The sequence below is a fragment of the Dermacentor andersoni genome, chromosome 3, assembly GCF_023375885.2.
Source record: "Dermacentor andersoni chromosome 3, qqDerAnde1_hic_scaffold, whole genome shotgun sequence".
NCBI lineage: Eukaryota > Metazoa > Arthropoda > Arachnida > Ixodida > Ixodidae > Dermacentor > Dermacentor andersoni.
The window spans coordinates 135,768,105-135,795,254 of NC_092816.1; the positions used below are offsets into that span (position 1 = coordinate 135,768,105).

The 27,150-nt window shown below is 48.9% G+C and overlaps 1 protein-coding gene across 2 annotated transcripts in view; it reads right to left on the reverse strand.

The window, feature by feature from the left end:
- LOC129383158 (uncharacterized) overlaps nucleotides 1-27,150 on the reverse strand; it is a 100,999-nt gene that overhangs the window by 41,781 nt on the left and 32,068 nt on the right. For both annotated transcript variants that reach the window (XM_072286775.1, XM_072286776.1), the window contains exons 3-4: nucleotides 25,856-25,945; nucleotides 1,806-1,910 (exon numbers count right to left, since the gene is read on the reverse strand). In XM_072286775.1, coding sequence (XP_072142876.1) covers nucleotides 1,806-1,910; nucleotides 25,856-25,945 — 195 coding nt within the window. The remainder of the gene's footprint in view (nucleotides 1-1,805; nucleotides 1,911-25,855; nucleotides 25,946-27,150) is intronic.

The window sequence follows — 27,150 nt, forward strand, 5'->3', positions numbered from 1 at the left end:
AGCCAAGTTGTATAAAACGGTATCTTTTTTTCTTCGTCTCACGGTTGTAACCTTTAAACCTGCTTTTAAATCGACAAGCGCCTAACGTTAATTAGGTGACATATTCAGACAAAGTAACGAACAATTTTTAATAAAATAAATACTAAGCTAACGTAAACTTATGGCCCCTGAGGTTTAAAGTTCCAGCAATGAGACAAAGCTGGTTTTATAACAGTGCTTGAGGTAATCATTCCACAAAGTCACGCTTGCCTCGCGGTGTTTGCAGAGCTAGGATTAGACGAGCGATAGTAGGATGTTGCTTGTCGCTCGAGATAACTTGCAGGTTAGGTCGAGGTTGTATGCCCTAACAGTCCTCAACATAATGGTTGGTCTCGCAACAAATGTTGATGTTGTAGAACAGTCAGCGTGAACTATTTTGTTACCACCACAAATGTGATAATTTTTGACGCTTTTATATTTTAACAGACGTAGTAGTCGCAACCTATACTGCAATGCATAACATTACAGCCTGGTGAATGGTATTCTGGATAGATGTATAGCAGAAATAATTTCTAAAACAATTTTTGAGAATTCTTGTGAGAAGCTTTAAGAAAGCACCTCGAAGAACGCGAATGAAAGTAATAATTTCGTATTTTCGGCGTAAGTACGGAGCAGAGTATAAATTATTGAAATGTAGAAAATCTGCAACTAGGCCCGTATTCACAAAAAGCTCTTACGCGGAAAGCATTCGTGCCAGCCAATAGTGATGTAGGACATATCACTAGCGAGTGCAATCAACCAATTAAAAAGGGCACTTACGAACGAAGAGCTTTGTGAATTCGCTCTCTGGTTTCTAGGGCACAAATTATCTAAGTCAGTCTTAATCTACAGGGAGCATTTTTGTTTACTCATTCCCGCAGGCACCTGGTTCGTTTTTTACGGCATTCTTTAAGCTTGTTAATCAGCGGTCGTCACGTCATGGAGCACGCAGCAGCCTTATAACATTGATTATTGCGGTTGCTCAGCTTTTGTTGCAAGCAAGGTCGTCTAGTGTGCGCTTAATTCGTGCTGGAGCCTCGACACGCTTTGAGCAGCTCCTGTACAGTGCGGTACAGTAGGGTGGAGTGCTGCTCAATATGCTACAGCAATGATTAAGGTCAGCTGCACAGGTAGTGTTCAGAACGTAAGACACTAAACACTTTGTGAAGCTTCCGTAGACGGTCGGTCTGAAATCGACTGCGTGCTCTTGTGTGAATGAAAACCCTAGGCGACCGGAAGGATTGTCCTTCATAATTTGTACATATGCTGTCGAAGCACTGATGAATAACTGAAGAAGAATTCTAATGGAAATGTTTAACAGTGCGTAAAAAACTGTGCATCAAATTGAGTGAATTCCCATAGGTGCTCAAAAGAGTTAAAACTTCACGTGGCGGGGTGAGGCATGGCGTGGCTTCGTTAGAAAACTTGAATTTTCGAACAGTTAGTCTCTACAGTCAGTAAAAAAGCACAAAACCACGTTGGTCGAAGGCGCTACTGCCCTGAAATCCGAGTACCATGGTGTTGGCTCAAAGTTCTGGAAATATTGCACTTTCCTCAATCATTACGGCACGGCATGCTTCTGAAAATCATACCACATTAAGCGATCACAGAAAACAGAGTTCTGTTCATAATTATTACAACGCAATATACGAACACTCAGAGGAGACATTACATGAAATGATCATGCACTGTCCTTTCGTGTCTCCAATTCGTCTTAAGAGTTTGCGCTGTAATAATAAGTCGATTGCAACTCGCCCGATTCCCCATTCTCCTAAAGTAGTACTGACCAATTGGCTTCAGATCTGGATCAATGTCTTCACGGCAAAGCCACTTGTTGTCGGTCAAGGTCATGACGCGTGGGCACAACACCTTCGCGCATGGATCGGGAATATCTGTACAAAAAGAATAGCTCAGATATGGTGACATGGCAAATTGAAGGGCTAATAAACCTGATTATTTGTTTGTAACAATTAGGGCGTGAGTAAGCATCTAATGACTTACAAAAGAGAGGCATATAAAGCGACAAAGTTTGTTTAAAAAAGGTTGACAGTAATTTTAGCATACGCTAAAGATGATCAAGTCGAAAGCCTGTGCGCTAACGAGACATTCATTAACTAAATTTCACATGCTCATTCGAATGCGTTGTTACTACCTGTCATTGGTTCTCTCTTTACTTGTTCTTTCCTTGTTCTTATTTTCGGTCGCCTAGATATCGCCACTGGTTCTGTGTGGTTAATTGCACGTTAAAACGGTCGTGGGAAGTCTATGAAGATCATTAGGACACATAGGCCGGTTCACTGAAGGAATTTTCTTTGTTTGAACAATTTAATCGATGAGGTATAGGCTTGTATACAGAGGGTTTCAGCGGCCACTTTCAAAAATTTTTAAAAGTTGCCTGTGGCAGATAGCACAATTCTAATTAATGAGATGGTCTACTCGAAGAGGCGGACATTACTTAAAGAGGTAGAAATGCATAATGGCATAATTAGCCGAAAACCACTATATCAGTTTTTAACTGATTACTTTATGGCCCGTATTGCAGTTTACAAATTATAGTCGCGGAGTTCGCAAGGCGGATCCGCTTGGAACGAATTCTCAGAATGACGCAAGTTTGCTATATTATTTCCCGAACTTTGCGGAGAAATGCATTGGCGTTCCACTTAGGTTCTTCATAAAACGTCGTTTTGTGCATTGAATCACAATGGTAACTGGAATGCCAGTGCATTTCTCAGCAAAATTCGGCACTTTTTGTAGCAAAAGTGGTGTCACTCTGAAAATTCCTACCAAGTGGATCCGCCTTGCGAACTCCAGGGCTAGAATTTGTAAATTGCAACGTGGGCCATAAGAAAATCGGCTAAAAACTTAATTAGTCAATGTTTGTTAACTAGTCGATTATGCATTTCAACCGTTTTGAGCAAGAATGTCCGCCTCTTCGAGTAGACTAGCTCATGTAATAGAATCGTGCTATCTGTCGCAGGCAACCGTTAAAAATTTTTGAAAGTGTTCGCCTGAAACACCCAGTATAAGGTGCCTTCTACTTTCTTGTAGTGCAGGCAGAATAAAAGCGACACAGAAAGGCAAACGCGATAAACACATAGCGCTCACTTTCAACAACACATTTATTTCCAGTTCTCGCAGGCGTACATACCCTCCTCAAAACGTCAAAAGACGCGTGTACATTCACCGGCAAATGTGAACAAAACCGTGACACCCAGACGCGCACACTTTTGTGGCCACTCTGATTGCTTAGAATGGTGTCCGTTCAACGAGAATAGGGGTAATCGAGCTCTTTTATTCATAAAGAAATTGATGGCTTACTGGCGCATGCACGTGAATTTGGTGCCATAACGCCGAACGGTCATCGGATTTTTCAACCCATGAGCCACCTAAGGCTTCCGCCTTAAAGAAAGAACAAAGGCGGGCGGACCGTAGGGCTCGCTCATGCTGCTAAACGAAGCATCGGTCAAACCTGTGTGACCTGGGCCCATATTCACAAAACATTCATACAAAATTAAATTATGGGGTTTAACGTGCCAAAACCACTTTCTGATTATGAGGCACGCCGTAGTGGAGGACTCCGGAAATTTCGACCACCTGGGGATCTTTACCGTGCGCCTAAATCTAAGTACACGGGTGTTTTCGCACTTCGCCCCCATCGAAATGCGGCCGCCGTGGCCGGGATTCGATCCCGCGACCTCGTGCTCAGCAGCCCAACACCATAGCCACTGAGCAACCACGGCGGGTGAAACATTCATACACTAAAGGCGTTCGTGCCAACCAATAGTGATGTAGGGCATATTATTACCGATGGCAATCAGCCAATCAAACGAAGCATTTACGAACCAAATGCTTTGTGAATTCGGTCCCTGATCTGTTGAGCTAAAAAGAAAAAAATCTATTTCTATCTATATCTATTCCGATGCCCTGACGTCTTATCTACGTAACTGTGGACGCAAGCACAAGGTGGTGACCCGCAGCGTTGTTTCAACTGCTAAATCAAAAGCTCTCCATGTGTTGAGGAGGTAGCATTGTTTCGTTGACAGGCACTCTTTATAAGCTTGTAGGAAGCCGGGAGCACTCTGAAGTGGAGAACATTTCAGCGTGGCCGAGTTTTCACAGTGAAAGCAGATAACCGAATGACGAAGGTGGCGCTGGCGTTTGCGATTGGTGCGCTCCCCCTTGTTTAGTTTGCGGTGGCTGGTCGAAAATATCAGCGGGGTGCAACCCCTCGGAAGGTTCAAAACGCCGCCAAAACGCACCATTAGCGAAGAAGAGTTAGTAGTGTTTTCATATACGTGCCGAAAGCACTAGACAACGTTATACTGTCACGCACTCGGAGGCGTCACGCACCTCCGAGTTGCCAGTGCCAGAGCAATTGGCGAGCACCAAGCTTCTTTGGCGAAATTTCATTTAGGAACACGGCTGTCTCTGGCTATTCCGCAAGAGATTCAGTATTCTTCGGCATATTATTGCATCATGAATGCGTACACGTCACATTAGCGTGGTGAGTTTTCGCGTCTGTGTGACGTCCTGTGACAGACAGGCGAAATTAGCGCAGCCCGAAAACGTTTGCGCATTACCACGAATAATCTAAAGAAAAAGGGGGTAGAATCGGAAATATATATTTTCATTTTGTTCGGTCTAATCATGCACAGCCAATGTGTACGTGTGATATCAGATGCGGCATTTTCGCTGTTGTCGTGATGTGGCGTGAAAACGGCGAAGTGGGTGTGGCCCCCAAAAAATGCGGACCAATCGTGAGATGCTAATGGTAGAAATGTAATAGAAACAGCCTGAAAGAGCATGACGTTAGAGCAATCCTGATCCTCCTCCTCTCGCTACAGAGCTCTCTTGAGCGGTCATTTGAAGCGACACACTTCTAAAGCGGAGCTTTCCTTTTCTTACTTTTTTTGCGAACCCTCTCAGACTTCCCCAACCGTGGTGGCTGGCTGGCTGCCTTTCCGAATAGCTCGCGCCAAGGACGTTATCGTAACTGCCATTACATGTGTCTAGCCTGCTGGCGTTCTTGTCTGTGGAATCACTCAGTGATAAAATAAATAACAGCTAAATATCCTCAGTGGAACAAATATACGTCACCAAGAGCGCAATAAGTTTATCAAAGCCAATATTTCCAACCTTTCAGTGACTACTTTCGTTACTATTAGGCCGCAATCGAACGTATTGCTCTATCTTGTCAACCCCGACTACTTCTTTCATATGATTGCTGCGTTCTGGTGATGATGATAATTTTTATACTATGACAGGAGCGAACAACGATGGTTTGACCCTGAAGGGGGTTGTACATTTAAAACAAATAAGAGTATACCAGCAAATACGAGGCAACATGACTTGTCACATTTCATAGCCATTGGATTGGATTGGAGAAACTTTATGCCTGCAGTTGGGCTCTCGCGCGCCCCGACGAGGGCCTACGTCATCCTCGAAGTTGCCGTTACTCGGCGCGGGTCACCGCTCGCCGTTGCCGGCTCGCTGGGTCCGTGCCTTTCGTGCGCCTCGACGACCTGCTGGACGGCCCAGAGCTGATCGTCTCGGTCGTAGCTCTTTGCGGCTGCCTCGAGCCGCGGTGGGAGTGTTCTTGATTTAGCGTCTTCTGGATATTTAATGCAATCCCACAAGATGTGTGTGTAGTCTGCGGTCTCCCTCCGGCAGACTCTGCACATATCTGTCGGATATGTCTCGGGGTACATGCGATTCATCAGTTTCGGGCTCGGTAGCGATCCGGTCTGGAGCTGTCTCAGTACTACCGCCTCCGCTCGACTCAGTCTCGGGTGCGGGGGTGGAAGAGTCCTGCGAGCCAAGCGGTAGGCCTTCGCGATTTCATTGTAATCAGTCATGCGGTCCTTAGTTCCGAACCACGTCGGACATGTCTGTCGCCGGGGCGCGGTTGGTTAGCGCTCGCGCCGCGGCGTGTGCCGTCTCATTATGGTTCTCATTGCGTTCCGATGCGTCGCCCGCGTGCGCCGGGAACCACTTAAGTCGTACTTTTCGTTCGTCTAGTCTTACCGCTCGCAGTACGCGCTCAGCCTCCCTGCAGATTTGCCCTTTGGCGAAGTTTCGCACCGCCTGTCTTGAGTCACTCAGCACCGTGTGGCAGTCTGCGTCGGCGATGGCCAGGGCGATGGCTACCTCCTCCGCTTGTTCCGCCTCGGTGCTTTTCACGCTCGCTGCCGTCCTCGTGGCGCCGGTTGACGCCAGTATGACGACCGCTGCGAAGGCGTTCCGTTGGTATTCGGCCGCGTCCACGTACAGCGTGTGTTCGTCGTTGGCATGCTGGTCGATGAGAGCCTTGGCCCTCGCCGCTCTTCTTCCCTTGTTGAACTCGGGATTCATGTTCTTCGGTATGGGGTCGATTCTGGTCTGGCGTCGGACCTCTTCGGGGACGGGGAGCTTCATCTCCACCTCGTTCGAGCGTCTTATTCCCAGATCGTCCCGTATCTTCCTCCCGGCTTTGGTCATGGACAGCCGCTCCAGTTGAGAGGTCCGTTGCGCATCGGCTATTTCTTCGAGCGTATTGTGTAGCCCGAGTTGTAACAAGCGGGTCATGCTTGTGGACTCGAACAGGCCCAGCGCCGTCTTGTACGCTCTTCTGATGAGCACGTTGATCTTGTTTCGTTCGTGTTGCAGCCATCTGTGGTAGGCTGCAACGTACGCGACGTGGCTGATGACGAAAGATTGGACGAGCCTAATTAGGCTCTCCTCTCTCATGCCAGCCTTTCGGGAAGTGACTCGTTTGAGGAGTCGAATCGCGTTGGCTGCTTTTGCCTTGAGACGGGTGATGGTTTCGCCGTTCCTTCCGTGCCTTTCGATGACCATGCCTAGGATCCTAATTTTGCCCACCTCGGGGATCACGTTGCCGGATTTGGTCACGATTCTGATTTTTTCGTTTTCGCGTTGTCTGGTCTTGCCTCTGCTGTATTTGGTAGGTGGGAGTATGAGAAGCTCCGATTTGCTCGGCGAACATCTCAGTCCGGTGCCTTCCAGCTGGTCTTCTATTGCGTCGATGGCGGCTTGCATGGCGCCCTCGATGTGGGCGTCGCTGCCACCGGTCACCCATATCGCGATATCGTCCGCGTAGATGGTGTGCCTGACGTCATCGATGCGCCCCAGCTTTTCGGCCACTCCGATCATTGCCAGGTTGAACAGCATAGGCGAAATGACCGATCCCTGCGGTGTTCCGGTGCTCCCGAGCTTCTTCTCTTGCGTCTGTAGGTCGCCTGCTCGTAGCTCGACTGTCCTGTCCATGAGGAAGTCCTTGATGTAGTTGTAGGATCTTTCCCCCATGTTGAGCTTGGAGACTTGGGACAGAATCGCCGAGTGTTTCACCTTATCGAAGGCGCTCTGCAGGTGGAGCCCTAGGATGGCTTTGTTTTAGCGGGCGCTGCCACCATCATCGATGATTTGGTGTTTGGGCTGCAGCATCGCGTCCTGCGTGCTGAGATGCTGTCTGAACCCGATCAAAGTGGCCGGGTACAGCCCTTCTCGTTCCAGGTAGTCTTGCCACCTGTTGAGCAGGACGTGCTCCAGCACCTTGCCCACGCAGGACGTGAGCGAGATGGGCCGGAGGTTATCCGTGTCCGGCGGCTTCCCCGGCTTGGGGATCAGGATGGTCTTGGCTGTCTTCCACAGCTTTGGAAGCGCGCCCGCTCTCCAGCATTTGTTGTAGTATTTTGCGAGCTTTTCAATCGAGCCGTCATCGAGGTTCTTGAGCGCCTTGTTCGTGACGAGGTCCGGGCCGGCTGCCGACCGGCTGTTGAGGTCGTGCAGGGCCGCGCGTACCTCCTCAACGTCGATGTGACGATAGAGCTTCGCGTTAGGCAGGCCGCTGTACGGCGCGTGTTGTTCGGTAGGTGTAGTCGGCAGGTATTTGTCGGTAATGCGCCTGGTGACTTCATCGACGCCGTGTGCTGAGACCGCCCGATGTATGAGCCTGGCGAGTCTGTCCCTTTGGTGCGACTTGGTCTTCGTTTCGTCGAGCAGGTGCCGCAGTAGGTTCCACGTCTTCCCGCTATGCATCTGCCTGTCTGCCGCGTTGCAGATCTCGTTCCAGTGTTGCATGCAGAGAGCGCGGCAGTGATCCTGGCTCGCTCGGTTCAGGTGCGCCACCTTCTTTCTCAGTCTGCGGTTAAACCGTTGTTTCTTCCAGTGATTGAGTATCGACTGTTTGGCCTCGATGAGATGCGCAAGCCGGCTGTCTAGTCTGTTTCATAGCCAGGATGCTCGAGCGCTCATGAACGCGTGGCAGTTTCCATCCCGCGAAGAACGCAGGAATGAAATAGGTGAAATTTTAGCACGTTGTTAACCGCTTAGCAAAAGCTGCCCTTGACATATATTCCAAAATGTGCCTTTAATTAGCATAATTTTGTCAATGCTGGAGACAGTAACGCCAACCAAACGTTCTGCAGATCTTCGTAAATTATTTTAAAAAGTGAAACTAAAAAACTGCAATCACGTTGCATGCTTATATATATATATATATATATATATATATATATATATATATAGGTATGGGGTATATATATATATATATATATATATATATATGTACACAGAATAATATTGAGCGCAGTGTCTACACAAGATGACCTAGTCAAAATAAATAATTAGTAAAGCTGATAAAATCCGATTCTAGACATTTCAGAACTTGCAACGACCGGATATGTGCAAATTGATTTATTAGGAACATACATAGTATCTTTTCGAGTACAGCTCTTAGACGCCCGTTGCTGCGTTTACAGTCGGCGTTCCGAGAGAACGAGTAGAGCGTAAGATGGAAGACGCGAGGAGGAAAGCGAAGTAGGAGAGTGCAGCGGAACCATGAGGCGGAAAGCGGAGGAGGAGAATATGACAAAAGGGGGAGAAGCGAAGCACAGTACGGCGACGATGACTACGAGACGACGCCTGAGTAACGCGCGTCGTCTGGGACGTGTCTCGGCGGCGAATGCTGCCTCACCCACGCGATGGCTATCCCGATCTTCAGATTAGCGAGGCAAATGCGACACACTTCGCTCCGTTTGCAACGTGCCGCACGAGACAGACTCCGCGCCAGCCAGTATATCGCGAAATTAAAGCACCTATAGCGCTGCGCTCAAATTTCGCATTAAAGAATTTCGTAACTGTCGCTGCATTTTTTTTACTTAAAAAGCTGTCAAGCAGTTTTCATTGAAGCTCCGAAACGTCTTGGGACGAGTACGGTGCCTCCCAGAAACATATTGGAGAAACCACTTTTCAATGACACTCAGCACCAGCGTAGGTACGATAGGTGCGATATTTACTTTTCCTGTACCCCTCAACGTCCTTCATTAAGGAATGAGTGGGGCAGTGCAGGTGGCGGTGCCCCACCTATGGCAGTGCGGCGAGAACGGCGACAAGACACGTTGCGGCCCCTCTCGGAGGCCGCGCCATTTACGCTGGGCAGCAGACGCATCTATGCTCGAGTGTTAAGCAACAGTAGAGGCGGAATGCGCCCTGGTGCTCGTGTGCTCCAGTCCGGACGCGTAGATGGGCTTTGTCATGCCCGGACAGTATGTAGATTCACATTGCACGTGTTGACGATAATGTTTGGCGTCTAACTGCGCAAGGGCCAGACGTGAGAAAAGATCGCCATCACACGTGAGGATGTGTAGTCAATAATTTCCAAATGAAACTAAAAGTGGCTAAAAATCTGTCGCTCTAACTGTCGTAAAGTGTATAGCAATTATTATAATGGCAATGTCTAGTGTCCCTATGACAATTAGTATTTCATTAAAGGGAAGCTGAAAGGTTTTCCAGAAGAAATTAGTGAACATCTGTACATAATGGTTTTCAACCCTCCGAATTCGAATATCGTATCGAAATTGAGCGAAAGAAAGTGCAAATATATTTTATTTCGACGAATGGTGCATCAGCGGACACGCCCAGCTCGCGAGTCTCCTTTCCGCCTGTGATTGGTCGGGCGCCTCGTGACGTCAACACTAGTAACCGACCGCTGCCGCTACACATGAAGCGCGGTGCCAGGCAGTTTGGTGCTGTTTTTCTGAGACGGTAATGGAAAATTTAGAGAGACTGCGTTTTTCTGAGGAGTTCGGCGTTACTCCCTACATGTGCGAGCCGATTGCGAAGAGCCGGTCTCTCGAAGAAGCAAACGATGCTGGTGCGAGCAGTGCTTTCGACGCGAACGAAAGAAAGTCTTGGGATCTCCTCGTCTTGGAAATGCTCTTTGGTGAGCATGTTTTTTGCAAAGCGATCTAGTGATCTCGCCGATCTTTCGCCGATCTAGTGAGCTCGTTTCCGGTCAAACAACTGTAGTGTTGTCTTCCTGCATGCCTCCTCGTGGAACGTAAGCGGGGATGCGATCGTCGGCATTTGTGCGCTGTCCAAAGCTGTCGGCAATCTACAAAGACGGTTTAAACGCGTGAAAAGCTTCCCTGTTCATGCAGTACGTGTAGTGACCTTCATCTGTTGACTACCACGTTGACTACTACTCAGGTTGATTACCACTCACGTTGACTACCACGGACGTTGACTACCGCTCTACATACACGTAGACGCACCAACAAAGGAGTGCAGGGTCAATCGAAGCAGATTACGATGGCACGCACGCAGAAACAAGCGCGGTCAGGCACGGTCGCGGACGCTGCGAAGGAACGAAACACTAGAGTTGACGTCACAACACCGCGGTTTCCGGTCTCCGCTCGCATCGTCAGCGTCAGCAGCAGCGCGCGGCATTCGACGGGGGGCGGAGCTACAGCGCAATTTCAACCGACGATTACATCGCCCCTAATTGAAAAAAAAAACCCAAAATTTTACCTGCATGGTTTATAAGGTTCCCGCATCCGTATATGACCCTCTTATTGAATTCGACAGCTTCCCTTTAAGAATAGATGCTGCAATAACATGTTGGTGACAGCTGCAGCAGTGCTCTATGAAGGCCCTTTAAGAGAAAGGTTGATAGGCACGTGTTTCAAATATCCTGGCTAAATGATATTTAGGATCTTTGTTTCTGCTAAAAAGTCCAAAACTGTTTTCACGTTAAAGGGACCCTCAGGTCTGGCCATATCGAGCTGACAAGTGCTATGCATACAACGCGCTATAGCAATCATGTCTGCTAAATATTTCATCGCTACCCGCCGCGGAAAGAGCTCAAATTTCAAACCACATACCGTTTCCATTCTCCTCACGGGCCTGACGCTCCCAGCCGGAGAGTCGACGCATATCGCAAAAGGGCGCCTAGATACATGGCACTGCTGTGACGTCGCTTATAGTGGCACGTCATTTCGAGAAACATTCAAGGCAACATCTATTATTTGTCTACTCTGTTGCTTCAGTAGGCGAATTAAACTTTAGATAAATAATAAAACACGCAAACCTAATTTCTGCCTGTTTTGTTTTACTTGGCACCACAGCAAGAGAAATGCACTTCCGCTTCGTCTGCTTGTTCCCATGTCGTGCAGTCGCGCACGCAGACAACGAAACTATGCCATTATTTACCGTGGTCCAGCGCGCGATCATGCTGTGTGATCCGCTTGTGTCTGCCTCAGTTTTCGCGTAGCACTGACTTATGGTGCTAGTCAGGTGATCTCGTTCAGAGCGCGCAACATCGTGCCCTCTGCGAAACGAGACAAACACAACAGCTCGCTGTCGACACTGTCAGCGGAAGTGCGCCGCGCAACAAAAAAGCGCGAAAAAAAATGAAGACAGTACCCGTGACGTAGGCGTCACGCGATCGACGAGCTCCGGTAAGGGAGAATGCAGGGAAGAAATTTCACCTGCGGAAGCTAAACGGGGCCACGGAGAAAGTGCCTGTCTTGGCAGCGGCGCACGCCTCCTGAAATCATGGGTTCCCGGCATTGAACCATTTCTATCTCGACTATTATCAAACCCATTTGAAAAGGCTTTACGTCTGAACGCTCCTTAGAGTGCATGCAACAACTTCCAGCGAATAAGCAGAATTCGCTATTTGGCCTGGTGAGGGGCCCTTTAAAGAGCTGTTCATTGCTCAGAAAAAACGCTAAGTGCAGAGGGGTGTGTTCGAAATTGGAGGAAGCAAAAAACGGTTTCCTCTCTGCCTATATAACAGGGCATTGGAAAAGAACACGGGAAACTGTTAGACGGACAGAAAGACAGACAAAAAAACTTTACTGAAATTCTCAGGTTTTACGTGCTAAAATCAAGTACGATTTCATTGTGAGGCTTGCAGTAGTGGATGACTCCGAATTAAGTTTCCCCACGAAGGGATGTTTACCGTTCCCAAATGCACGCAACCCGGGCGTTTTCGCATCAGGCCCCCATCAAAATGCGACCGCCGCGGACGGTATTTGATGCCGCAACCTCGTGCGTGGTAGCGCGAAACCATCGCCGCTAAGGCACCGCGGCGGGTTCACAGTATTGTGACACCTACATGTCGGACGATTTCTTCGAGAGAGGAGGTACGAGTGAGCACCGTAAATGTGCCCTGTTCTTTATCTGCAAGCAAGCACTGGGTTAATAATATTCCTAATTTCGTTTGAGCAAGTGTAACTGATTCGATTCTTTCGATTATTTGATTCGATTCTAACTTATTCGATCTCACTCTCTTTGTCAATGCTTCCTCAGCTCATGACGGAAGAAAGACTTTATGCCTGTCGCAGGGATGGCGATATCAGCCTCTGTGTAGCTAAAATTTCGGTAGCACCTACATTGCCTTTTATACCTCTGCTGCCAGGCGCCCATCACAGGACAATCACTTGATTGCGCATATACGTGCAGCACAACAAGCTGTGGAGTTTACTAAATACGGAGTTCTGATGCTTTGGTAAACTAATTGGGGTCTGACTACATTCAATGAGTCGCTGAACGCACTAGCAATGGTAAGATTCGTTACCCTTATATGTTTAACAGCCGAGATTAACACATATGCTTCAACTGTACAAAACAATTGAAGGAATTTAGTGCACCGCATACTGAAAACGACGATTCGAGGGCTTCATAAACCCCGCAAGTAGAAGGCTCAGAAGCATCTGTATAGAATTCAGCGCAGGCTTATTTCTGAGAGAGATACATAACTTTATTATGTCCTTGATGGGGTTCAGGGGTGTCGGGGGTCGGGCGACTAACCCCCTTCCTCAGACGGTGGCCAGTCCTTGCTTTCTGGCGGCGTCTTCGGCTATCCTGAGGGGCCCAGAACTGCTCATCTGGGTGCAAGCTGAGCAGCAAAGTCTCCCACTGCTCGGCCGTAGTTATGATGCGTGTGTTAGTGCGGTAGGTGTTGGTGGGTGAGGCTTTGGGGCATTGCCAGAAACTGTGATCTAGGTCAGCGCCTGCGTCGCACGCTTTGCAAAATGGAGAGCATGCATCAGGTAAATACGGTTGTAAAGCACGAGGTTCGGAAAAGTTCGCGTCTGAAGGAGTCGCCAGCTGGTGGGTTCATATTTAATCATTGTTTTGTGTGCTGGGGGGTAGCGTAACCGCTGTCTGCGGTCGTGGAGGAGAATTTCTCTGAATGTAACCATTCGGTCCCACGCGTGACCACGTGTGGTCGGGATCGGAAGACTCAGGAGAAGGATGATGCACCCGGTGTGCGAGAGCTCGAGCGGCATCGTGAGCGGTTTCGTTTCCAGCCAGACCCTAGTGACCAGGGGCCCAAATGATCTGGACGCGGCGTTGCCTTGAGGGAGGAGTGCCAGAGAGTATCTTCTGCGCTTGGGGCGCTATCAGTCCTCTTGTGTAGTTTCGAATGGCCGTTTTTGAGTCGCTGATGATGCAGTGTGCATTGTTAGCCGCGTAGGCCAAGGTGATTGCCATTTCTTCTCCTTCTTCGGGTTGCGTGGGGAGTATTGATGCGGCCGCAGCGAGGCGGTACTGCGAGCCTGCGACTGCGACGATCGCCATGGCGCTTTGGTTGAGGTATTCCGCTGTGTCCACGTAGGCTACGTCAGCGGCTTGGTCGTAGAGCTTTTGTAGTTGTGTAGCTCTTTCTGCACGTCGCTCCGGATAGCGTTCAGGGTGCATATTGCGTGGTATCGGCGGGATAACTAGTTGAGCGCGAATGTTTGGAGGGATGGGTACTTTTGTTCCACATTTGGTGGTGTAGGTTATGCCTCGGGTGCCTAGTATGCGCCTGCCCGTGGTGGAATTGGCGAGTCGTTCGTATTGGCTAATGCACTGCGCTTCAATAAGCTCGTCTATGATGTTGTGAATGCCGAGGGTGTCCAGTTTCTCGTTAGAGGTGAAGATGGGAAGATGTAGGGCTTGTTGATAGGCCCTCTTGATCATGGTATTGAGTTTGAGCTTGTCAGTTGCGTTGAGGCGGAGGTACGGGGCGACATAGCTGATCCTGCTCAGGGCATAGATGGTTACCAGGCGTATAAGGTTGTTTTCTTTCATGCCGTGATGTCGATTTGGGATGCGTGCTATGAGGCGAGTGGTGTGGTGTACATGAGTATCTACTTGCTTGAGTATCTTCGTATTTCTGTCGTTTTGTTGGATGCGTAAGCCAAGGATACGGATGCTAGGTACAGTAGGAATGCGTTGCTGGTGCACGTGGAATTATATCTCGGGCGGGTGAGGGTCTAGACGTCGACCTCCCCAATTAGCCTTGTACAGAAGGAGCTCCGATTTCTATTGGGAGCACGCCAGGCCGCGTGGATCTACGTATGCAACGACCTCGTTGATGGCTTGCTGTAGCGTGTCCTGGATGTCCCCGTCGCTGCCCCCGGTGGCCCACAGGATGATATCGTCTGCGTAGAGGCTATGCTTGACGTTGTGGACGCTAGCTAATGCAGGCGGTAGTCCGAGCAAGGCCACGTTAAACAGAAAAGGGGACAGAACGAATCCTTGCGGCGTGCCTTTGCTGCCGAAGTGAATAATTGGCGACTGCAACCCTCCGATGGTAATGGTGGCCGTGCAACCTGTAAGAAAATTCTTCACTCAGTTATATGCTCTATGTCCTACCTGGAGTTGTGCCAGTTGGTTGAGTATGGCCTCATGCGTGCCGTTATCGAACGCCTTGGTTAGGTCTAGCCCCAAGATTGCTCTGGTGTCCAGCCTGGAGTTTTATCGCCATCGATAATTTGGTGCTTGAGCTGAATCAGAATATCTTGAGCAGAAAGTTTCGGGCAGAAGCCAACTATGGTATTGGTGAAGAGGTCGTGGTCGTTCATATGTCTGTGTAAGCATGTGAGGATGACATGTTCGAGGACCTTTCCGACACATGAAGTAAGGGAGTGAGGGCAAATAAGCTGTGAGGGCTAGTATAGAATTCTCATCTAGGTTGCAAAGCATTTTATTAGTAATGCCATCAGGTCCCGGGGCCGAGTTAGGGCGGAGTGCGAGGATGGCTTCATGTACTTCTGCTGCTTGTATAGGCACGGTCGTTAGCGGTGCCAGTGTATTCTGGAGCGGGTGCAGTAGGCTGAGGTCCTACGTATCGGTCTATCAGCTCTTGAAGAACTTGTGCGTCCATGCCCGAATGGGTGTGAATAATTTTTTGAAAGTTGTGCTGTTGCGTGTTCTTGCTATTGGCTGGATCGAGGAGGCAATGGAGGATATTCCACGTTTTGGGCAGGTTTGGTTGCCTCTCCATGCTGTCGCATGTGCTGTGTCAATTCTGGCGAGTAAGATGTTGTGCATCGTTTTCGTTGTGAAGGGTGAGAGTACTAATACGTTTCCTGAGCATTTGGTTGAGCTTGTTGTGTTTGTATCTGCGTTGCAGACTGGCGAGGGCTTCCCACATATGCAGTAACTTGCCACTTGCCTCCTGCAGATTGTCTTCCTCAGGCACCAATTTAGTGGCTTCGCTCGCGTCTTGCGCCAAGGATGCCACCCAATTTTCGAAAGGGGGTTAGGTACCGGTGAAAGAGGTGAGCGCTCTGGCCTGCCGGAAAGCGTCTCAGTTCGTTATGCGGAGTTGACGGCCCATAGGCTTTCGCGGGTCCGCTCTAATTGTTGTTTTGATTAAATAGTGGTTGCTGCCCAAGTTGTCTTGTGTGTTGATCCAGTCTGCTTGTGGAATTCATTTTGCAAATGTCAAGTCCGGAGTAGTGTCTCTACTAACGCTGTTTCCCATACGAGCGGGACAAGTTGGATCCGTCACAAGAGTAAGACCTTGAGTCTGTTCGTCAAGCCATAGTTGTCTTCACTTTCGGCAGCCCATTGGGTATCCCCATGCCACCGCAGGAGCTTTTAGGTCCCCTACAATGAACAGGCGAGCTCCCCTGGCTACTTGCTCCGCTCTGGTGAAACGTCATAGAAACCTACGTTGTTGTTTGGGGCTGCTGTACACATTGAGGATGAAGAGGCTCTGTCGCCTGCGTCTTGCCAACGGGATGATCTCTAGGAAAATGTGGGCTGCTGTATCAATTCCTGTGTGATGCTGTAAACCTGAATGTTTCGCTTAACTAGTGTTGTTACTTGGGGCCTGCGGTTCTCATCGCAAACTGCAGTGTATGCTGCGTATCCCGAGAGCTTAGCGGGTTCTCCGGCCTTTTGTAATGCGATGACATCGGGTGAAGTATGTGGTGCGAGAGAGGTAATGTATTGCTCCAAGTGTGCTCGTTTGCGCCGGAAGCCCCGGCAGTTCCACTGCCAAATGCAGTAGGCAACACATTCGGTATTACTCGCAGCCATCTTTGTCGGGACGCCAGTTCGGCTTCTTTAGGGGACCTACTCTCGGGCGGAGTAGGGTGTTTTCCAACTCCGTCAAACGGGTGTTTTGATATTGAGCCAGAGTCGCGACCATGTCTTGAAGCTCTTTGTGCGTGTCGTCCATTTTTTCCTGTCGCAGTTGTTCTCTTGCCGCAAAGGCTTGCTCAATTCTGGGCAGAGTAGCGTTGCCAGTTTTGCAGTAAGGAGGGTGTCCATTGCGCGTTCAAGAGCCTTTGAAATAGAGGCGTCGAGCAATGTGGCATGCTTACAGTCTATTGCTTCGTTGAGGTTGCGTTCTATCCGCTGTTTCAGCTGAGTGAGGGCTTCACAGTTTACATTTTCTTCTGAAGTGTATGTTGGTGTTGCCGCTTTTGAGATTGCTTTGAGCGCTTTGTGTTTCTGCGGGGTGGGTTTTTGGGTGGATTGCGGGCAATCTATTGCAGGGAAAGGAAGGATGTCTGCATTTGATGATAAGTGTTTGGGTTGTGTGCCTGCAAGTTGCGATTTTAGCCTAGCGTTTTCTGTCTTGAGGTCTTGTATCTCAGCAAGTAAGGATCGAAGCTCCTGCCGAAGCTCGTGCATGGTAGCGTCACTAACTGTGTTCGCTGTGTTTTCTGTACGTTGTGTGGTGTGACCTGCGTGGGAGACAATGCTGGCACAGCTTAGCTTTGGGGTGCGTCTTGCACTTAACTGCGGTCGTTCTAAGGCTTGCGTTTCCTTGCTGCTGTGTCGGTGTTGAATCCGCTACGCTCCTGGAGTGACTGCGTCCCTGTGACTGGCTGCCACCTCGAGAGCGACTGCGTCCACGAGACCGACTGCGTCATTGAGAGTTGCTGCGTTCGGGAGCCTGCGGTTGGCAGAGCTGAGTCTCCATGTGCAGAAGTCGATGGCCCCGTCTCCTGGTCCGCTCCTTGCTCTTCCAGTCGTAGGCGTTCCTGCCGTCGTTGGAGTAGGATGTGTGATGTCTGGGCGCGGCGATGGCAGGCCTTATCACCAGTCGGGTGGTCTCTGCTGCAGAGCGCGCAGCAAGGGTGACAGGGGGGATCAGTCCGCGGATTTATAGTGTCACAGCTCTTGCAGTTCTTCTGGGTTGGGGTGGGGCATACATCGGCCCTGTAGCCGGCGGTACCGCAGATGTCGCAGACTTCGATGCGCTTCTTATGTAGATAGCATTTATATTCTGCTCCGCGGTAGTACACATGACACGGTACTTGCTTTCCGTCGAATACGATGAGCACCGAATTAGTATTGCCCATGCGTCAGACCTGCAGAATCGTAGGGTTCTTTTTGTAAACGAGACTGTTGGTAATGTCTTCTTCCGTGTCATATAAAGCGATGTTATGTATAACTCCTTTGGCTGTGTCCTCCGGCGGCGTGGCGTATGCTGTGGCAGCGTAGCCGTTTGCTCCGATGGGGACACTGCGGATGCGGCGGTATTTTTTGGTGTTAGACATGATTGGCGTGCTAACTACAATGACGTTATTATCCGTGCATGAGCGGTAAATGTCATCCTCTGCTTTTTTGGTTGTAATGCCCGTGATCTGTAGTATTGACTCGCCTATCTGGGTGTCTCCTAGTGTGGACACATTAAGACCGTCTCTTGGGCGAATGTCGACCTCGATATCGTTCTTCGGAAGTCGTGGTTGCTGTGGTGCGCGTGAGCGTGGTGCGGACTGCTGGGTACTCTCGCTGCGTGCGCTTGGTGTTGCATGGAGGGATCCGTGTATGAGTAGGGATGATGCCTGCGTAGTCTGTCGTTGCTTACGGTGGTTGACAAGCCACCCTGCTTCAACGGTAACTTCTTCGGGGGCTATTTAGGTGCTTTCACCCTCTACTACCTCCATGACGAGGGGAGGGGCTGCGGTTACTTGATCTCACGGGGATGCGAGTCGTTGGGTGAAGTTCTCGTGAGCTGGGATGGCGACATCGACGCCGCGCAAATACGTAGCTGTGGCGCACCTGTTTCTCGGCCAGATGGAGCAGCTGAAGATCTCGTTAGGGTTAGCAATCTTGTGGTCATAGAAACCCTTGTTCTGGTTCCCTGGCGTCGGGACTGGTCTTGATCCGTAGCTGACCACTTCCGGAAACTGATTCCGATGTCAGTTCGGGTCCAGCTGTGGTTGTTTGGCTACAAGAGTTTGAAATATACGGAGCCCATACGAGGCGCGTGCATATTCGAAAAAAATGCGACTGTATTTGTGTCTCAGGCGCATGCTATGATATTGTCGCGTATACCCTGCTGGGGTATACAAGCTGAATCAGATACAGGCGGTTGCACTTTACAAAAACGCAAGCGGCGACGCGCGATGCCGAGACGAACCTCGTTCTCCTCTTCTTAAGTCACTTACTGCGCCACACCATGTGGCATTACCCCCTCTTCAAAAAAAAAAAAAAAGAAGAAGGAAAGCATGCATAGCCTTGACCTGAGAGCGCCGAGATGGTTTAGGACGAACACATAGGCTATAGTCACAATCACTGTGCTGTGCGATGTAGTCACAAGGCACTGATGGACGAGCAACCACAAAACTAATCGAAGCAGCTGAAAACGTCGAATATTAGGGGCTATAGTACGGTTTCAACCGCACAACGTGCACAATCTCAGATTGCGGATGCCGACGTCGGGAAGGCTGACTTCCGTCAGGAAGGACTTCGTAGTTCACGTCACTAATTCGCTGCAACACTTTGTAAGGTCCGAAATAGCGGCTCAAAAGCTTCCCGGATAGTCCTTTTCGGCGCACGGAAGTCCAGACCCAAACTTGGTCACCAGGTTGGAACTCGACATGTCGATGGCGGAGATTGTAACGGTGCGCATCGATGCTCTGTTGTTGCTTTATGTGCAGTCGGGCAAGCTGACGGGCTTCTTCCGCTCGTTGTACGAAAAGTTCGGCATCTTGGGCGAGGTCGAGATGATCGATGTTGTCGCACGGCAGCATTGCTTCTGACATAGTCTGCACTTCACGGCCGTAAACGAGGTAAAACGGCGTGAAGCGTGTTGTTTCTTGCGTAGCAGTATTATAGGCAAACGTTACGTAAGGGAGTATCTCGTCCCACGTCTTGTTCTGTACATCTACATACATAGACAGCATGTCAGTCATCGTTTTGTTCAGTCGTTCGGTCAAGCCGTTTGTCCGTGGATGATAGGCAGTTGTCCTTCGATGGGTCGTGCAGCTGAGTTTATAAACGTCTCCAATGAGCTGTGCTGTAAAGGCTTTGCCTCGGTCTGGGATGACGTGCGATGGGGTGCCATGCCGTAGGACGATGCTCTGTATGAAAAACTTGGCAACCTCGGAAGCTGTGCCTCGAGGCAGCGCCTTTGTCTCAGCATATCGCGTTAAATAGTCCGTGGCGACGATTATCCACCTGTTGCCAGAAGATGACAATGGAAACGGGCCCAGAACATCCATGCCGACCTGGTCGAAAGGTTTGCCAGGTGGGTCAATCGGATTAAGCAATCCCGCAGGCTTCACAGCTGGCGACTTTCGGCGCTGGCATTCACGGCAGGCTTGGACGTACCGCTTAACACACTCGGCAAGTCTCGGCCAGTAGTAGGATTTGCGCAGTCTATCAAGCGTTCGCGTAAAACCCAAATGGCCAGACGGAAGCTCGTCATGACAGGCGAACAAAACTTCGGCACGGAGGTCGGCTGGAACGACTAAAAGGTAGGTCTTGTTGGTGGCAGCGGAGTTCTTCTAGTATAAGACGCCATGTCGTAAACAAAAAGACGACAATCCTCGAGCGATATGCCGGGGTATTGTTGGGTTTCGTCCTTCCAGATGTTCGAATATAGGCCGTAGTGCGTCGTTTGCGCGCTGCCCTGTGGACAGATCAGTAACGCTTACGGCCCCAAGGAAAGCGCCGTCGTCCTCAACGTCGTGGTCGGTAGTGTCGATAGGGGCGCGCGAGAGTGCGTCAGCGTCTTCGTGTATACGGCCCGACTTGTGCACGATGGTCACGTCGTACTCCTGCAAACGTAGACTCCACCGTGCCAATCGTCCAGAAGGATCCCGGAGATTTTCAAGCCAGCATAACGAGTGGTGATCAGTTACAACTTTGAATGGGCGGCCGTACAGGTAAGGTCGAAATTTGGCCAGCGCCCATACGACGGCAAGACACTCTTTCTCCGTGATGGTGTAGTTGGTCTCTGCACGCGATAGTGTGCGACTAGCGTAGGCGATCACTCTTTCAATACCTTCCTGCCGTTGTACAAGGACCGCACCAAGACCAACGTTACTGGCGTCTGTGTGAACTTCCGTGTCCGCCTCCTCGTCAAAGTGGGCCAGAACTGGTGCTGACACCAGACGCTGTCGAAGCTCGGTGAAAGCAGTCTCTTGCTCTGAGGACCAGACGAACGATACACCGTCCCTCGTAAGGCGATTCAGCGGCTCCGCCATCTTTGAACAATTTTCGATGAAACGCCGGTACTATGCGCAAAGGCCCAGGAAGCGTCGGACACCCTTCTTGTCGGTCGGTGTCGGAAACGAGGCTACAGCGGCAGTTTTCGCGGGATCGGGGCTAACGCCTTCTGCGCTGACCACGTGTCTGAGAAACATCAGCTCCTTGTAGTCGAAATGACACTTCTGAGGCTTAAGGGTGAGGTTAGCCGATTGGATGGCTTCGAGAACTTGCCGCAGTCGTTTCAGGTGGTCGTCAAATGTCACCGAAAAAACAACCACGTCGTCAAGGTAGACGAGGCAGCTTTGGCACTTCAGACCAGCGAGAACGGTGTCCATCATTCGCTGGAAAGTTGCTGGGGCCGAACAGAGACCGAAAGGAAGTACTCTGAATTCGTAAAGGCCATCTGGAGTGACGAAAACAGTTTTTTCGCGGTCTCGTTAATCGTCCTCAATTTGCCAGTAACCGCTCTTTGGATCGAGAGACGAAAAATACTTAGCTCGCCGCAACCTGTCTAAAGAGTCATCGATACATGGTAGTGGGTACACGTCCTTCTTGGTAACATCGTTGAGGCGTCGATAATCAACACAGAAACGAAGCGTTCCGTCTTTTTTCTTGACTAGAACGACCGGGGAGGACCACGGACTGTGCGAAGGCTGAATGACACCATCATCTAGCATCTCCTTGACTTGGGCTTGAATCGCCTCACGTTCTTTCGGCGAGACACCGATATGGTTACGGTGCATCTGGACAGGACCATGCGCGCAAATGGGAGACGAAGAGGAAGTGGTAGATAGCCAGCTGGAGCGATGACCTTTGTACCAGCCTGCGGGATTAACAACCCGTCCAAATGCACCGTAATAATATTTATATGAAGGAGATGTCAGATTCTCTGATCTTCCATTCCCAAGGCGGGGGTTGACAAGTGGGAGCCATTGGGACATATTGTAAAAGCGGGACACCTGCATCTTCGGCCACTGCTCCCGTACGATTCTTCAAAGGACCCCTAATAGCTGGACGGCTACCAAACAGCCCGAAAGAGGACATCTCGCGAATAGTTGTATAACATGGATGCTGTACATATTTTTTAACCTCCAGGGCATAGGATAAGTTAAAATCGTTCCTTTGGAGATGTAGAGACCATTCGTTGGAATCCACGTTCAAGCTTTCTACAGGACCAGTCCTAAAGGCACCTGTAGCAAGGCGGGTACCCAATTGGCGTACGAAATATTGCCACTTTAAAGCACAAGGTGCAGCAGAGTTATACTCTATGGCTCTGTATTCAAAGCGTTACCGTATGCGGCTTTTGTACCTGCTAAAAGATATCGCCTGTCACTGCGTCATGATGTTCGCGACAAGAGCTCCAGTATATTGATTGTCTTCAGGCACTTCGCTTTCAGATATTTAATATGGGGAATAAAGGGTAACTTAGAGTCTAAAATGATGCCTAAATATTTGTATTCATTGTCCACAGATAACCATTCTCCATTAAGATAAAGAACGAGGTCTGGCAGTACAGCTTTCGTATACGAGAAAAGGACACATACTTTTTCGTAATTTTGTTTGAGTACATTCCAGTGTGCTTACTTGGGCAATTTAGTAAGCCCAATCTGTACTTGTTGCCACCTGATGGCTAAATTACAAGATTTGTAAGCGATTGGCCCATCATCCACATGTAAAGAATAAAACAACGTACATGGTATGAGAGTATGTAGAGAGTTGATTTTTACAGCTAAGGGAGTGTAGCTTAGCACATCATTAACTGGTGCAATAGTATGCTGAGCAAATAGACGAGATAGGACATTACCAATTCCAACAGGGAAAATGTGGTTAGATACGTAGCTGAGGATGACATTCAACAAATCGCCTCTGATTCCCATTCCAGAAAGGTAGCGCAGAATTCCGAAACGCTAGGTTGCGTCGTATGCTTTGCCTATATGAATAAACATGTACAAGAAGGACTGTTTGTGCACAAAGGCATCGTGAATATTCGCCACGAGGCAAACAATGGGATCAGGTGTGGATCTGCCTTCTCTGAACTATACTGTAGGGGGAATAACATTTTGTTACTTTCAAGAAAATCAACGAGACACCGGTAAACCATTTTTTTCAAACAGTTTACACAGGCATCTTGTGAAAGCTAACTGCTGGCCGAAGTCCGGTCTTGCCCATCTTTGCGAATTTGAATGAGTATTCCTTCTTTTCATGTGCGTGGAATGTACGCAGCAGAAAATATGGCGTTAAAATTTGGCCGTGCTGCTTTTCGGGTTTCATGGCTTAAGCGTCTAACAATGTCGTAAACTATTCTGTCATTTCCTAGGGTCTACTTGTTGCAACAAATAAATGTATATGTTTCTTACCCACTTCCCTCTGTAATACTTCGGTCTTGAGGGTACAATAAAATAAATAAAAATAAAGTTAAATGCACGATAGTATTGTTCATTTCTTGTTCCTCTCCGATCCACAAGTTATCGCTCTGCTTGTCACCGGTATCTCAACAAGGTAGCCTATTAACGGGGTGAACCGCAAATATTCTCAAAGTGGGATCCTAAAAAAACTGGCCTGGTCTTCGATAGTACCTCCCCGAGTATTTGTTTCAATATTTCTTTTTATCTGTGTAAGAGCTTTCCCTTTTGGCCGATTGTCCCCGGGCTGGTCGGTCCTCGGGTACCACCTACATGAAGCGGGTACAATCTAGGTGTGGTACCTCCGCCAAGAGCCATAAAGGTCCTACCACCCGGCATCGGCTCAAGCTCCAGGATACACTTTTGCCCAAACACAGCTACGCGACACTTGGCTCGCGGGAGGTTCCTACCCCCATGTGCACGGGTCCGTGATGTCGCAACATACTAAACGCCTACTGACACAGAGCCCGTTGTGGGGCTCAAGCGCCATCAGTAATCGACCAAAAGTGAGCGCGCATTGGCGCACGTCTCTTGTAGGTGCAAACCGGCATTTGTCGCGAGGTACGGCAGGCGTAGCATAATTGTAACCATAGCATAAGCTTAGAGTGGTACAGGCTAGTTGAGCGTTCAATACCAGTCAACATTAGCGAGACAAAACGGCTACGACAACGACAAGCAGTGTGGCCAAAGTATCACTCCGACGGTGTGCGGTCGCGGTCGAGCGTTAGCACACAATAATCGGGTTCTTCCGGTAGTGGGCAATATTTATCGAAATTCTCAAGGAATATTTTCGCTTAGTTAAGACTGTTTACTAAACTACATCAATTAATACACACAGTAACAGCAGCGTGAAGCTAATCGATCACTTACCTTCTTGATTTATCTCAGCTAATAGCTAATAGCCGTGTATGCATAAGATTACTTCAGATGATGACGTATGTAAGCCGCCGACAGCTTGGAAACGGGAGAGGAGGAGGCCTCTATTTAAAAGATAATGCTTGAGAAAAATTAGCAGAGAGATTTTGAGCTCCACGCACAGCGCACGACTGCAAAGTTTGGCTGAGATCTTCACAGCAGCGCGTGCTATCCATGGAATGCGTGTTTTTTTAAAGCGAATTCGGTATATGGCTAGCCCATTCATCCATCCGCCCATCTGGTGGTCGCTTGTACGGCGAAGACACCTTCGGCGCAACCCCAGGAGCATGCGCGAAAGAAAAAGAGAGAAAGAGAGGCGCGCGATTAGCCAACACCACCTTCATAGCACACGGCCTGTTTACTCTGATCCATGACGTCACGCTACCTGGCACAAAATTTTCATGGACAAGGCTGGCATGAGGAAACGGTGATATCAAAATCACTGTTACATACTCGGCAGCATCCACTATAGATTCCACGGCACTGGGGCCAGGTAACATGACGTTAGGGAACGGAATGAAAAGGCTTTGTGTTGTCAATGTAGTGCTGGATTAGCTGCACCAGTAGTGACGTCGTTACTCTCCGTCATAGCCAAGCGCGCACGAAGCAGCTTCTCTCTGGCTATGATATGGGTAGGGCACGCGCCATAGGTGCTCCTTAGGAACAGGCTGTTTTCGATTAGCAAGGCCGCGAGCAGAACTGGGAACGGGTTCGTCTCCGCCGAGCCGATGCTGCAGCCCGGACGAGAACAGGCTCGTACAGCCGAGGGCAAGCAGCAACTGCGTTCCGAGGATCCGGCAGTAGTTTAAGGAACAGTCGGGATTAACCCAGTGTTAAACACCTGGGCCGCACTTTGCAGCTTCGCTGGCTAACTATGTGTACGGAATATTTGGGCGGTGATTTTTTTGCCGACTACGAAGGGTGGTTCAAGGCCTCTTTTAGACAAGTAAGCAAGCTGTTATATGGAAGTCTCACGCAAATGCAGATTGTGGCCGCATTGGAAAGCCTACTTTATCCCATATAATCTTTATTCAAATAATTCTGACAAACATAGGCTAAGTCCAGGTACTCAAATGACTGAAACTAAAATAAGAAGTACCATACGAAAATTTGTACAAATATTATGTGGTACCAGAGAAATATTAAGCATGTCTTCTTATCCTGTCCTTGTTCCTTTTGGAAAAGCCTCAGCGACTTAGTTTATACCAATCAAATAGAGTGGGTGTTGTTGAATTCTATGAACATAATTGACAGATGATAACATTCGGAGTGATATTCTTACGTCTACAAATCGAGACAAGTGCTTTTTAGTCTGAGAGTGCGCGCTCTTCATGCGCTCAAGCATTCTCTCTTTCTCTATATGAGCGTGTTTTTTCTCTATGGTGAGCTTAACTGAGACATTAAGGCAAAATAAGTATTTTATGTGGTTAGTAAAACCCATTAGTTTCAAAGTCTATCATTATCATGCCTGACTTCGTCTTTTCTTGCTCGACGCAGACACTCACCTGGATCTGGTCCTGCTTTACTAATATACGTGTTTAAACCCCGGTCCTTGTTCGCAGGACACACGTCTTGAAAGCACAACGGCCGGCAGTCTGTAAGAAATACAGGTAATGTGTCTGAGCAGATTCCTTTCCAAGTGAGAAGTATACCATCATCGTAGTAACACCTTGAGCGTTGTGATATCTAGAGGAGGAACACAGCTTCAGTCAACCCTGACTAGACTCCAGGAGCGCTGCTCTGCAGTGCGTTCAGCAGCTGGAAATTAATGTGCTCCTTTTACCTGCACAAATATACTCAAGAACGTACTGTCGAGATGCAGAGCGCGAAATCACCGCCATTTAAATAACATAGAAAAGCAAGGCACGAAACCAGCTTTGTCTGGACACTTCACAACTAAAGTCCTACTCGTAGCTCTTTAAGAACAAAAACGAATTAGTAAAAGAAGTACACCAGACTTGTGTGATCTTCCAGAATCACAGCACAACTTTTAGCGACACAGTTTCTGCAGACTGCTTCCGTGAATAGTTTAAATAGCCTGTTAATTATAAGCGCACATTGAAACGTTGCCCGTATATGACTCGGAACACGCGTGACGGCAGAATAGAAGCAAACGTATATCGCTTTTGTGATGCCGTAATAACGACGTTACACAAGTGCACATGAAACATAACAGGTACATCAGGCGTGTTCCCCATATTTCAACCAAGTATGAAGCCTCTACCACTTTCAGATCTTTGAAGACAGTGAGCAAACACTATACGCAGCAATGTTTAACGCCTAAATGTGTAGCCAAGCTTAGAAGCTTGGCTAAACATCCCACAAGATTATACCCTACATTATCAACAATATACAAATGAGTCACCTCATTTAGCTCATCACTCACACCGCGGGTGACTTGTATACCGCATGGAAATGGGGGAGAACATGTAGCTCAATAAGTATTTACAAAATCTCTTGCTTGAAGATTCGGGATACTCCTATCGCCGCCTAAAGTCGCGTATATAGTCCGACGTAGCGTGAGCACGTGCGCATTCACGCGCTACGTCACGTCGGTGAGAGCAACGTCTAAAGGTGGACGCACTGGCGTAGCCAACGTAACCAGACGCGGCCAACTCGCTCCGACGTGCCCGACGTCACGATGGCTCTTAATCCATGCGCGTGTTGGTCACGCCGACTGCGCCGACCCGCAATGCATTGCACGAAGAAAAATTCTACCAGCAATTCCGATACTACCTATTGCTAAATTTGGGCGCAGCTCTATATGTTCAAAATGGTGTTTAGCCGGGCTCATTGGTAC